This window comes from Dysidea avara, chromosome 11 (genome assembly GCF_963678975.1).
Source record: "Dysidea avara chromosome 11, odDysAvar1.4, whole genome shotgun sequence".
Lineage (NCBI taxonomy): Eukaryota > Metazoa > Porifera > Demospongiae > Dictyoceratida > Dysideidae > Dysidea > Dysidea avara.
Genome location: NC_089282.1, coordinates 6,290,718 through 6,304,890, shown reverse-complemented (window position 1 = coordinate 6,304,890; position 14,173 = coordinate 6,290,718). Strand labels below are relative to the sequence as shown.

At 38.0% G+C, this 14,173-nt stretch overlaps 1 protein-coding gene across 1 annotated transcript; it reads right to left on the bottom strand.

Moving 5' to 3' along the window:
- Window positions 1-9,330: 9,330 nt before the first annotated feature.
- LOC136237626 (uncharacterized) lies at window positions 9,331-9,759 on the bottom strand. The gene has a single exon (XM_066027843.1). The coding sequence runs from the start codon at window positions 9,757-9,759 to the stop codon at window positions 9,331-9,333; it is 429 nt and encodes a 142-aa protein (XP_065883915.1).
- Between the last annotated feature and the right edge of the window lie 4,414 nt (window positions 9,760-14,173).

Here is a 14,173-nt window from a genome sequence, read left to right as displayed (position 1 = left end):
AATAATATTATTGCTAATTTCCAAATATCAGTCATCTAAATGTTACCATTTTAACAATTTTGTTGTTCCACCAGTGAGACTATTACTATAACAAAAATGAGTGATATCCACCCCAAAAACATCTTCGCTGTAAAAAAAGGGGCGTCCAAGAAACTACAAGTACCTGTAATCCAATGTAATTAAAAACAGCTCAGTTGTAGGGAAAGACTAAAAATAACTGGTAACTTAAAGAGCTGATATCTGGAGCGGCCAAGAATCAATCTTAATCCAACTACTTATACTATTTTTTTTAATCCGTGCAAAAACACTTAGCATTGGCTGTAAAAAAAAGTGCACCCATGAAAGTAACTGGCAATTGAAATAGCTGATATCTGAAGTGGCCAAGAATGAATACTGATGTACAACTAATTGGAATTAACAAAAAGTTTAACATTGAACCTTTGTCTTTCAGCTGTGTTCTACATTCACTCTTGCTGCATCATAAATTGATTTCTTTTAACTCTAATTGGCTGGTAATTTGGCCGCCTTTTTTTTCCTCTATACACTGAATATTAAAAAAAGGCGGCCAAATTACCAGCCAATTAGAGTTAAAAGAAATCAATTTATGATGCAGCAAGAGTGAATGTAGAACACAGCTGAAAGACAAAGGTTCAATGTTAAACTTTTTGTTAATTCCAATTAGTTGTACATCAGTATTCATTCTTGGCCACTTCAGATATCAGCTATTTCAATTGCCAGTTACTTTCATGGGTGCACTTTTTTTTACAGCCAATGCTAGGTGTTTTTGCACGGATTAAAAAAAAATAGTATAAGTAGTTGGATTAAGATTGATTCTTGGCCGCTCCAGATATCATCTCTTTAAGTTACCAGTTATTTTTAGTCTTTCCCTACAACTGAGCTGTTTTTAATTACATTGGATTACAGGTACTTGTAGTTTCTTGGACGCCCCTTTTTTTTACAGCGAAGATGTTTTTGGGGTGGTTTTATTTACTGATGATAGAACAAGATGACCACATCACTGCTATTCATACTTGTTATTCTCCCATATGTTACTGCATCGTATGATATTGCTGAATCTTCCTACCAGTTTGATTTGTCGTATGATGATATCAATATCAGTACCAGTTGTAGTAAAGCACTTCACAAGTTGTTCATGTTGGAATCAACTCGAGCTCATTCCCCATTGATGTTACGTTACTGGGATTCATGGGGTAAACCAAGTCATGGTATATTAGAGGGCCACACATCTTATCTTGGATACTATGATGAGTGTATTAACCTAAAGGGTACTGATTATGGTGAAACTGATTATTGCATTTATGTAATGCAAATGAACATTTCTACAATATAAGCACCAATTCCCATTCAAGTTGGAGTATGCTTTCCCTCAGCTTGTTCCTCACAAGAATTTGCAACAGTCTTATCGGAGATGTATATCGCTAGTGTAATAACAGTGACTGGTTATCCATTTAGCACAGGGAACAATACCATGTCTGTATTACTCTGTAAGTATTAGCAGTAATGACAAGTCAGCAACTTTCTGTCCTCAAGCTGATGAAGATTATGATGTGAGTACCATTTTAGTTTTCATACCATGTGGAATAATAGTTGTCATGGTGATGGTGGGAACTATGGTAGATATCATTTTGTGGCTGCTGTCAACAGATTTGTTGAAATCACCTCAAATACTCAGGAAATATAATTGAAATATACAAAATGGAAGCATACAAACAAGTGGTAATGAAAATGGTCCCATAAATGAAAAAGATCCGTTGATACCCAAACAGGAATAAAAAAGTGATAGACCAACTGTGAAGGACTTCATTTTAGCATTTTCCCTGTACAATACCGTTCCTGTCCTTGTATCCATGAAACAGTCACCATCGGCTATTAAAGCATTGGGTGGAATTAGATTTCATGCAATAACTTTAATTGTTATGGTCTTATGGAACATGTTTCAGCTTTCTTTCCTATTTACCATGGCCTAGCTTATTCAAAATCCCCAGTATCTCAATGAATTGTTAACCAGATTTCTACTTCAACCAGTTTCAAATATTTCAATAGCTGTAGAGAGTTTCTTTTTACTGGGTGCATTTTTATCATCATATTTGACATTCAAGGATATAGAAAAAAATAAAAAGTTCCGATATTTGTACTTTTATTTACATCGATATTTCTGTATTTCGCCACTCCTCTATCTCTACACAATTATTAGCATAAACTCAGCTTATTACATTACAGTTTATCTCTTTGCACAAGGACCATTGTGGAGCTTTTCTTTTCTTGTACCCTGCAAAGACAACTGGTGGTATAACCTACTTTATCTTGGTAATGTTAATGATGCTAATGACATCTGTTTTGGAGTTAGCTGGTACCTATTTGTTGATATGCAGTTGTACATCTTATCTCCTATTATAATACTACTGCTATACCACTATTGGTATATAGGATTGATGGTCATATCACTTGCTATGATAGGAGCTACTACTGCTATCGGAGTACAAGCTGGGGTGAGTGATGACTACTATGCTAACATGGTTGCTCATCCAGAAAATATAGACCAGACCACAGATTTGTATATGAAGCCTCACTACAGAGTTAACACGTACCTAATTGGTATACTTTTGGGATACATTTTTTACAAAAAGTACTGGATAACTATAACCTGTCCATCAACAAGTGGTTAAAGTTTCTGATATATATTTTCTTGTGGGTAGCAGCAATAGTTTTGTGTACAACTACGATGTTTGGTGCTTACAATGATGATGAGTTTAGTAAATTTCAGACTGTCATGTATCTGATGCTCAATGGACCAGCTTGGAGTATTGGACTATCCATTATAATTTACATCTGTAACACGGGATATGGTGGAGTAGTTAATAGTTACCTCTCATGGTCTGTATGGGAACCACTGGCCAAAATGATATTTGGTGTATTAATATCTGTGTCACATAATCATCATATCCATGATGTTCAGCACATTTCAGTCCGCTCTGATCTTAATACATCTATGCTATATTGTGTGTGTTTGTTGTGGTGACAAGTTTTGCTTGGTCTGGTGTGACTTTTGTGTTTTTGGAGTTACCAATACCAAAGGTTGTGTCTCTCTGCTTTAAGTTGTTTGGAATGGAAAACCATCAGAAATAAAAGTATTAACTTAAGGTGTGAAATTCTATCTGCAAACATTTGATGTAGGCATTGAGTGCATATTTCTTTAGGCATTTCTTTAGGTATTGAGTGTGCATTGCTTTAGGCAATTTGTTGTAATGGTATATGCTGTAGTTGTAGCTTGTGTAGAACATGTCTAGTTATGTTTTGAAATAATGTATTGGTTATATTTATTGTCTAAGAGAAGTTGGTTTTGAAAATTCATCAAGTTCAATAATTTTAATCATGCAGTCTAGTGATAACCAGGTACCAGTATGTGGGTAGAGATGTGCTAATATGACTTTTACTCTAATAATCGATTGCGAGCCAATAGACAAGATATGATAGCATAGGAACCTGCTAGTGTGTCAAGAGTGGCATCAATTTTTGGTATGGGGTATGCAACTATGCATCCTTGTGTGTAACATTGTTTACCTTATGGCATTCAATGCAAAAATGTACAGATCCATCTTTCTTTGGTACTAGTATGATAGGGGATGCCCCAAGGACTTTTGGGGGGAATAATGATCTCTTTTTACTGTGTCTTACTAAACAGTATTAGTATTAGGTGTACAGGTAAGGAGGCTCAAGGAGCCTGTAAAGCCTGATCTGTACAAAAATTATAGCCTATTAATAATTACAACATAAAAACTGTACTTCTTCTAGCTGATCTTTCTACAGGGTGATTTGTTTGTCTCTACAGGGCAATTTGTTTGCAGCTGAACTCTCTATACATGGTAGTTTCTTTGTAGCTGAACTCTCTACAATGTAACTTCTTCTAGCTGAACTCTCTACAGGGTGACTTGTTTCTAGCTGATCTCTCTACAATGTAACTTCTTCTAGCTGAACTCTCTACAGGGTGACTTGTTTGTAGCTGAACCCTCTACAGGGTGATTTGTTTGTAGCTGAACTCTCTACAAGGTAACTTCTTCTAGCTGATCTTTCTACAAGGTGACTTGTTTCTAGCTGATCTCTCTACAGGGTGACTTGTTTCTAGCTGAACTCTCTACAGGGTGATTTGTTTGTAGCTGAACTCTCTACAAGGTAACTTCTTCTAGCTGATCTTTCTACAGGGTGATTTGTTTGTAGTTGAATTCTCTACAGGGCGATTTGTTCATAGCGGAACTTTCTACTGGGTGATTTGTTTGCAGCTAAACTCTTTGCATGATTGTTTCTTTGTAACTGAACTCTCTACAAGGTAACTTCTTCTAGCTGATCTCTCTACAGGGCAATTTGTTTGTAGCTGAATTCTCTACAGGGTGATTTATTTGAGCTGAACTCTCTACATGATGGCTTCTTTGTAGCTGAACTCTCTATTAGGTACCTTCTTCTAGCTGATCTGACTACAGGGTGACTTGTTTGTAGCTGAATTCCCTACAGAATAACTTGCAATGTAATATAACTGAGTAAATTATACATGCAACTGAATGCTTTATTAGGGTGACTGTTCTATTAGAGTATCTCGATCTCGCATTTGCTGCACGTAGTTGCCTTTCGAATCATAACTTAGTGATTTGTATTCCGATTCTTCTGTATTACTGCAAGAACTTTCTATGATGAGTATTTCAGCTACATACTGATTTTCAGCTCGTTGCTCTAAGCGGTTTGCCTGGTAGACACGAAAACTAATAGTTCTTTTATTCACCAAAATCGATCGCGTACGTAATTTTGACACAGGTTGGGTTTTGTGTCATATCTCCATGGTCTTTATCCCGATTCCTTTCAAACTACAAAAAGGCACTCCTGCGATGGTTGCTCCATCTACATATCAATTTTCAACTGGTTCCTCCAAGGGGTTTACCCTGTAGGCGTGACAGACCTTCGACCTTATTTTACGCAAATACTCGGTCATAACTCCGTGAATGTTCATCGGATTCCTACCAAAGTTGGTACGGAGATCCGCCTTAATGAGGCTAATGAGCCCTGTAAGTGTGCCAACTTTCAGCCCTATCCGAGCACGCATTCGTGTTTTATGGCGAATTTTGCGAAGTGTGCGATATGAAGATGAAGAAAAAAAAAACGAAGAAATTAAAGTGAAATTTTGTTCGCTCGTATCTCGGAAATGGCTCGAGCGATTTTCTTCAAATTTTGTATGTAGACTCCCCTAACTGGGCGGCACGTCTCTAGCAAATATGGTTCCAATCGGATAAGGAATCACAGAGCTACATAGGTGTGAAAATTGCGTTTTCTTTCTTCCTGTTAATATACTCACGGTGTGGCGCGCCGGCTTCTTGGGCCGCACGACACACTATCGTGTGTCTTGATATTAATATAGACGCGTCCCCTAAAAAAGTGGAATGCTCGGGGCATATTACTAGGCGCGTGCCCTAAAGTCGGAATACTTGGGGCATACTAGACGCGTGCCAACCCTAGCTCGCCTCAAAATCAACAAAATCTTACCTGCATACAACTAGTGCGTGAATTTTGGGTGACTGCGCCGTGACCTTAGCAGCAGTCACGGTGCCGTGACTCTATAGGCACAGCGTAAGCTTATAACCAAATCCATTGTATATCATGTAGCTACAGTATCGTGAATTGCACATCCGTTGTCAACGTGAAATGAGTCAATGAGAACAAGATTTGACTGATACTGTTCACGTTTTGATTCAGTAGTGCCAATTAAAAAACTGTAGCCAGGGGCGGATACAGGAGGGTCAAAGGGGGCCTTGACCCCCCTCCAAATTTTTTTAGTATACCAAGATCGAGATACTCTAATAGAACAGTCACTTTAATAAAGCAGTCACAGTATTAGAACAGTATGTAGTGAGCTATTTAAGGATTTTTATGTACTTTATCAGCTATAAATTCGTGATTGGTGAGGTGGGCAGCTATTGTCAGCTGGTTGTGACCTTTTTTTTTGTCTCACCTTATCAAATCAGAAACAATGTAGTGCCTTAGTTCATTTTTGACCCCCCCTTTCCATAAGTCTGGATCCGCCCCTGACTGTAGCTATGCACTACATGCGGATAGCCATATATGCAATTACAGGCCTGTGTCCTTAACTTGTTAAATTCTTGAACACATAGTATAGTGATCCACACATATTCACCCATCTATCTCACCATAGAATTTTATGTGATCAACAACACGGATTTCAACAATCAAGATCATGTGAGTCCCAGCTCATACTAACTGTTAATAACTTTGCTGAAACACTTAATAAAGGAGATCAGTCTGATGTGGTATTTTTGGATTTTTCCAAAGCATTCAAAAGAGTATAGCTACCATCATCACCTAGTTCATAAGCAGCTTCATCACTATCATGGTATCTGTGGAGATATACTAGATTGGATAAAGAACTTTACTTTGCATAGATCTCAACAGGTAATAATTGACGGTCAGTAAAGTGACACATTTAGAGTTTCTTCTGGTGTTCCTCAGGGGACAGTCCCTGCCCCTACTCTTTCTCTGCCCCTACTCTTTCTCTGCTTTATCAATGACCTGCCTAACAGACATAAAATTATATGCTGATGACGTACTGTTTTATACTACTATCCACTCTCAAGTCAAGGTCAAGGTGATAACACACTACTGTATAACTGAGGTGTTGAGTGAGGCATTCCTGATAGAAGATGTGCAAGTGGTTAAGTGAAGTATTCCTTTTCATGCCCGCTGTGAATAAGATTGTAAATAGTGAGCTGATAACTGGTGATACTAATGTTACGAATAAAAAGTTGCTGATGATCAGAGATTGGATCAATGATAGCAAGGAGTAAAGGAGATTGTCGACATGATGAGGCACGTGCACACTACACATTCCTTTTAATGCCCGCTATGGTTTAGCGAATAAATAGCGCTGAGCTGATATTACAAGATGCTAGCTGATTAAAGGTTTGGTTCAAAATTAATCCATAAGAGCTGTGGAAATCGGGTAAGATTGCATGCTGATCATGCAATAACGTAGCTTGTAGTGTCAATTAGGCTGCAGAAACAGCAGTGTAGCAGTATATTTAGCTAGCTAGGCACAACCATGCACTTTAATAAGCTTTCTATATAATGTACAAAGTGAGATGGACTTGTAACTTGTGTATTAATTTTATAATTGAATGGACAGACTTATGTGGAGGTGTGCCCCACCTTGGCCCTACCATAACTAAAAGTCTAGCTATGCCACTGCAAAGTACCCCATGTGTAACCTAATGGACATTAGTTTATTTATTAAAGCTTTACAGCACAAAGTGCCACTGAAGGTCTGTTGCCATGCACTTTATAAAATCCTTGTAGATTTTCACAGAATCATTGTAGCTTACAGAAAAGGAGATACACAATATTATTTGGGCTGTAAGACTGGCTTTGTCAGACTCGGTCATACAACAAAGGTAATTGTCCATACTTCCAAGTCAGTACTTCAGGTAATCCAATTGGCAAGTTGCCTTCAGTGCTGGCCACTGTAAAATAATAATAATAATAATAATAATAATAATAAATACTTGAGGTAAAAGGCAGAAAATCCATCCCTTTTGGAGGAGACTGAGTGTGGTGCCTGACTAGACATTGGGTGGCCTGCAGTTCGAATCCTGGTGTTGGAGGGTTTTTTCCTTGCTTATAGCTTTGGGCCCATTTTTTGTTTCACTTTATCAGCTATAGTTTAGGTCACTATTTGGTGGTTTTCTGTTTTCCATCAGAAAATTTCAAACATAGAGTGCGGGCGGGCAGGTCATTACCATTATCCATTATCCTTAGTACTTGCCACAATATAGCTATTTTCATATCTCTATAGCTATTTTCATACTTCTCCAGGACCTGATACTCTCTGCATAACAGGAATTTTACTAAATTAGCTAATAAAACATAATTAGTTTGGCAACTATCCTCTTCAGATGTAGCTACATATAGTGGTCCTTTGTCACATGATCAGTCCACTTAAGGATCAACTTTTACTAATTGCCTTGATCTTTCACTTATGAGTGCAGCAACCTTGAAAACTGAATTGCACATTCTCAATATTTGGTTAAGCAGATGAAATAATGGTAGCAAAGGCATCAAGCATTATGCCAGCACAATAGGACACTTTTTAAAATTTTGAATTAAATGTGCAATGTGTGTACCAAAATATAGCAAAACATGAACACACCACACCTTAATACTGTATCTCATATGTGCAATGTACTGATTATTCACACTGTGTGGAAATAGTACCAAGATACTCTAATAGAGCAGTCACTTACTCTAACACAGTATTCAGGAAAGGCTGATATACTCTAATAAAACAGCCAACTGTAGAGCATAATCTTGATTTTGAAAGGGGCATAATAGGCTACATTGTTGAGCACTGCTCAAAAGCATAATAGGCTATTTTCAAAGCATAATTGGCTCAAGCCCAATTGCAATTTGCGGTCTTTGTCACAATATATTAATACATATATTATTGAGATACCTGCATATAGTATATGGTACCATATAGCCAGAAAGCTTGGCTGGAGGGTAGTATGGTGAATTTTGTGAGTGAGCAGTGTTTCACCAAACTAAAATCCACCAAACTAAAATCCACCAAACCATTGGTCCAATACAAATCGGCATTAGCTACTAACCAAACTTTTCTTGCCAAAATCCTATCGTAACAAAAGTTTCCTCTACTAAAGTTTCCTCTTGCCAAATTTTCTGCCTATATGGTATATACATGTGTAATTAAAGACACAACCTTTGAAGTCCTATGCATGTCACAGAGATACTTTACTGAAGCATCCAGGAGAGTTAGCTAGCTCAGTACTCCTTACCATGGATTCAATTAAGAACCCAGAATTGAGGAGTCACCATGGACTACAGAGGGAACACCTCTATGCAGCGGAACCAGTCCATCTGTTTACAAAGAACTTCAAATGCAGTCTCAAGACATTGCTATTACTTTTATGCTATTTGAAATATCTGGTAAATGGGCTTTCCCATCTGGAATTCTGCTGGACAAGTTATTATTATTATTATTAATGGATGGATCAAAAATAAAGTTTAGTCTCTAGGCCTTTGTTCATATCCATATCCTATGTCATTCCAATAATTATCAAGACTTGCTTTAAAAGTAGAGATTGTTGGTGCGGAAACAACTTCTGCTGGCAGGGAGTTCCATGTATTTATCACTCTCTGGGTGAAAAAGTTCGACCTTAAAAGTGGACGTGATAGTTTTTTGAAAAGTTTCATGTGGTATCCTCTTGTGTGATGCACAGAGCTTACAGTAAAGTACCTTGACTAGTCAACATCATAGTACCCATGTAAAAGCCTGTAAGCTGCAATGAGATCCCCTCGTTGCCATCGACAATAAAGAGAATAGAGTTCAAGTTCTCTTAACCTTGACTCATACGGTAGTTTGACTAGTCCATTCACAAGTTTAGTGGCTTGCCTTTGTACATTTTCTAGAGTATCAATGTCCCGGGCTAGATATGGACACCAAAGCTGGATGCAATATTCTAGCTGTGGTCTAACATAAGTTTCAGGAAGATAAAAAAATTCTTTAGAGAATTTTGTAAATGTTCTTTTAAGCATTCCCAGGATCCTGGTTGCAGCAGCTGCAGCTTTGTCACAGTGCAGGAAAGGTTTAAGAGAAGATGTTATCCATATACCTAGATCTTTCTCAAAATCTGTTTTTGTCAACTCCTCAGTAGACCCCAAAATTTCCATTGTATAATTTGCACCTGTGCTTTTACCTATATGCATCACTTTACACTTCTCTAAGTTAAGGTTCAGTAACTAGATTCCATTCCATTCTTGCATGTTATTCAAGTCTCTTTGGAGTTTCGTCACATCACATATGCTTCTAATTATTGAAAATATCTTTGTGTCATCTGCAAAATACCTAATTCAGACTGGATAGCTTTGGCAATGTCATTTATATATAACACAAAAAGCAGTGACCCCCAGTACTGATCCTTGAGGAACTCCGCTAGTTACCCCAGACCATTGAGACACACTTCCATTCAGTACTACCCTCTGGAATCTACCAAGTAGGAAACTCTTCAACCATAACAATAGACTGTCACCTATTCCATATCCCTTCAACTTTTCAATTGTACTACTGAAAGGGTCCTATACTCTCTCAAACAATAACTGTCCATATGTTGTGGATATTTCCACATTTATGGATGGCAGCACAGCATTATACAAGTCTGGTTTTTGTGTAAATAACTAGCTGAACATACTTGCAGTTGGAAATTTATTTTGCAGTAAAACTGTACATAAATGCAACCAGCATAGCTGGATTTAGTGAATTTATAGTACAAGGAAGATCAGTAGCTGATGGTCAACCTGCAGGAGCATTTACTTCTAGTCCTGATTATCGCTTAAAGTGTAAAGACCATGTAAGCAGATATTAAAATATGGTAGAGTGAACATACCCCTATAGTCACAGGGGCGGATCTAGGATTTATAAAAGGGGGGGGGCTAACTCAAGGTACTAATCTCTTGGGTAGAGGTGTGCGAAGCATACTGGAACTAGGGGGGTCTGGGGGCATGCCCCCCCAGGAAAAATTTGAAAAATAGATGCTAAAATACTGCAATTTGGAGACATTTCCACATAAAATCCATAATATTTTCTGCATGTAGATATTTTATATACTGCCTTTAGATTATAGGTATGGCTCGCTGAAGCATTTTACTAATGGAAAAGTTTGGGTAGGTACAGACAACCAAGTCCCCTCTCACAATTGCACAACACTGAATAGGTGCATGTTAGAATAATAATGTTGAAAGTGGAAAATTTTGAAATTTGAACAATACAAGATTAAATCTGAGAGCATTTTCAATGGAAATTGTGTACCTGAATTAAGTATTGCCACACATATTAACTACACAAGTAGATGAATATAGCCCTTTAAACAGACCATGCACTTCATTGTATGGGCAGATTTGGAAAAATTCCATAACAGAACCAACTACATGTTTCCAGTAAATGTTCTATTAGAGTAGTTAGCTGACTGCTCTATTAGAGTATCTCGATCTTGTACACCTCCAATGCTGATCCGGGTCCTTGTTGCATAAACTTTAGCATAAATCCACTAATAATGCCTTGGAAAGATGTTTATAAGGTGGTTTTATGAGTATTTGTATTATTGGTGATCATATAATTATGCTAAGACAAAATTTCAATATAATACTCAGCATATTTATCAAGTGAAGCCTAAATATGAAGGGGGGAGGGGGGGGGGGGGGGCTTCAGCCCCAAAGCCCCCCCCCCCCCCCCCCCGGATCCGCCCCTGAGTCAACAGCTACTCATTACAATGGCAAAGGGAAGAAGTCAGTTAGTCTAATGTGCACCCCCTGGAACTGGTACTATCAGATTTAGGTGTTACTGTAGATAGTACCATGCAATACTGATATGATATTCCACATGCACAACACATTATGCATACACATGGCAGGAGGAAAGTTAGCAAGTGAGTGGTGTTTTACCAAACTAAAAATCTGCCAAATCATTTGTCCAATGTATATCTGTACTAGCTACACCAAACCTTTTCTTACCAAACCCTAATTCACCACAAAGTTCCCTTCCATTAAAATTTCTCTGCTGTACATTATACAGTTTTAAACATCATTATTGTTGAAGCACAACTGAGGCAACTGCCTTAAGGCCAATAATAATTAGATTCTTGTTTTCTGTCACCTTAAGAGAATGAAGGAGGGTAGTTAATTAAGTTTGTATCTATAAAATCCCAATAAATAAATAATGGTTTTAATTGCTGCAGTAGAATAACTGAGTGTTATATTGGAGTGGCAGACTGCTCTATTAGAATATTTTGACCTTCAATACAAAAATTTAAATCGTAATTACAACAATAATAACCAATGTGATAGGCAAAGTGGTAGGAAGGTGAGTGATAGGAAGCAAAGAATTAATAAATGTTGGTCTAATACTTTGATCATATAAAGTGCATGAGCAAGTATATGTAAACGCAGTACCAAAGATTTATTTGATTATGAAATTTTGATAGCTTTGATCTTATTCTAATAGAGCAGCCAAACTGCTGTTGACCCTATTAAACCAGTCATGCATGTGCATCTCACTTATTGAGATTTTGGCTATAGCTTTGACATCCATATGCGACTCAACCACTGTATACATACTAACAATTCTTGTAGTATGTATGCAATTATGCATACTTTTGATTTGACCTATTCATCACCATTTCTGCATACAGGTATATATTTGTGAAGGACAATTCAACATTCTGGGCTGGATTGTATACCAGTCCATGCTGGAAGGTGGGTCGGTAATTGCGAAGGTTTTAATATTCTATAATATTGTTTCGAATTCCTTATTGTCATCCATGTATATAATGTGAAGGTTGTATGCAATTATGAACATGCAAGTGGGTCTGTTATTAAGAGACAGTTACCTGGTTCATCTGAAGGATCAGGTGACGGTAAACAAAATTCTGTTTTTGTAGTTTAGTCAAATAATTTCTTATGCTAGTTGTATGTATATAACATAACTACAACAATAATAAAACTCCTTTATTTTATTAATCATTGACTAATACTGTAGTTGTCCTAATTGCTCTTTACCAACTATATTCTTGGTAGAAAATATTATTTCTTCATTAATGACAATGTTTCCTACAAGCACTTCTGAACCTCCTACAGTTGTGTCTAATGAAAGTTCTGACCCTGACATTGGCTGACAACGAACTTTCTGGTGGAGCCCTAGCTGGTGTTATTATTGGACTATTCACAGTTTTAGTGATAAGTTTCAGGAGCACTAGCTAGCTGTTGGTGCTTCACTGTAGTGAGAGTGTCATCTACTTTGTTTGTTTGTGCGTGTATGTATGTGTGTGTGTGTGTGTGGGGAGGGGGGCAGCATAGCCAAGCGGTTAGGGCATTGGCCTGTTAATCGAAAGGTTCCAGTCCCAGCTGGACCACTTTGGTGGTGTTGTTCTTTACTCACATTGCTCCAGTCTACCCAGCTGGGTACCTGGTGGCCTGGTGCCAACTGGGAAAGCAGCTCACTCAGCTGTAAAATCAATGGATATCTGATGTAAACTGGGGAAGAAAATGCTCAATTGTCCATGTCTCATACAGCAGTTGAAGGTCCAGGTGGGACTTCGGGTGCCCACACCTTCACCTGTGACACATGGTACAGCCTCCTGTGGGTTACTAGTCCTGCCTCAGGAGGGCATGCCTGTGCTGATTCATAGCACCTGAGTAGCGCACAGGTGCCCCATGGCCAGTGCTGGCCACTGGGTAGCATGACCACGTAGCGGCAGCTTAAGGCTTTTGTGTGTGTGTGTGTGTTTGTGTGTGTGTGTGTTTGTGTGTGTGTGTGTTTGTGTGTGTGTGTGTGTGTGCATTTATGTGCTAGCTATACAATACTATATATGCGTTGTTGCTACAAGTAATATACATCACAGCAGGAGTAGAATATCTTAGTTACTGGCATGAGTCTGAGGCAAATCCGAGGACAAGTGTTAATAACTACATGTAAGACAGTGGTGGAGGAAGTAGTTGATGTGAGGGGAGCTGACCAGAGTATATATACAATCTCTGACAGCAGGGGGTCTGGGGGGCTGCCAGAAGCTGTAGCCATTTTAGTTTTCATGATACATATTTCAAAGTTCGCCATAATTATTATAGGCACAGTTTGAAGCATTTCAACAACATTAGCTTTAAAACTATTTAAAACAGGCTATTTGCAGCCATCAAAACTAAGTTTTTAGCTGCTGACTACAGGGTAAATAAAACATACAGCATTTATAAGCAGTACAAAACAGTTTTTAGATGCCTGAAAACACTTGGTACAGTGGTAAGACATAAAGTAAGAAATCAGTCATTTGTTTCTCACTGGAGGTATAATTTTTTTCCATTTTCAGACTACTTTTAAGAACAAGTTTTATACGCTTTGACTTCTCTATTAGGGTATTTGAGCATTCTATTAGAGTATACCGATCTATTTCACAGTTTTCAGCCTCACTCTAAGAAGGATTGTTTAGGTGAGATATTACTCTGAGTGGGGCTAGACCCCCTCAGCTTCTGCCCCCTATTCCCCTCCCCCCTTCCTTTTTCGCTGCCTATGATTTATGACATTTTACAACTGCTGTGATAT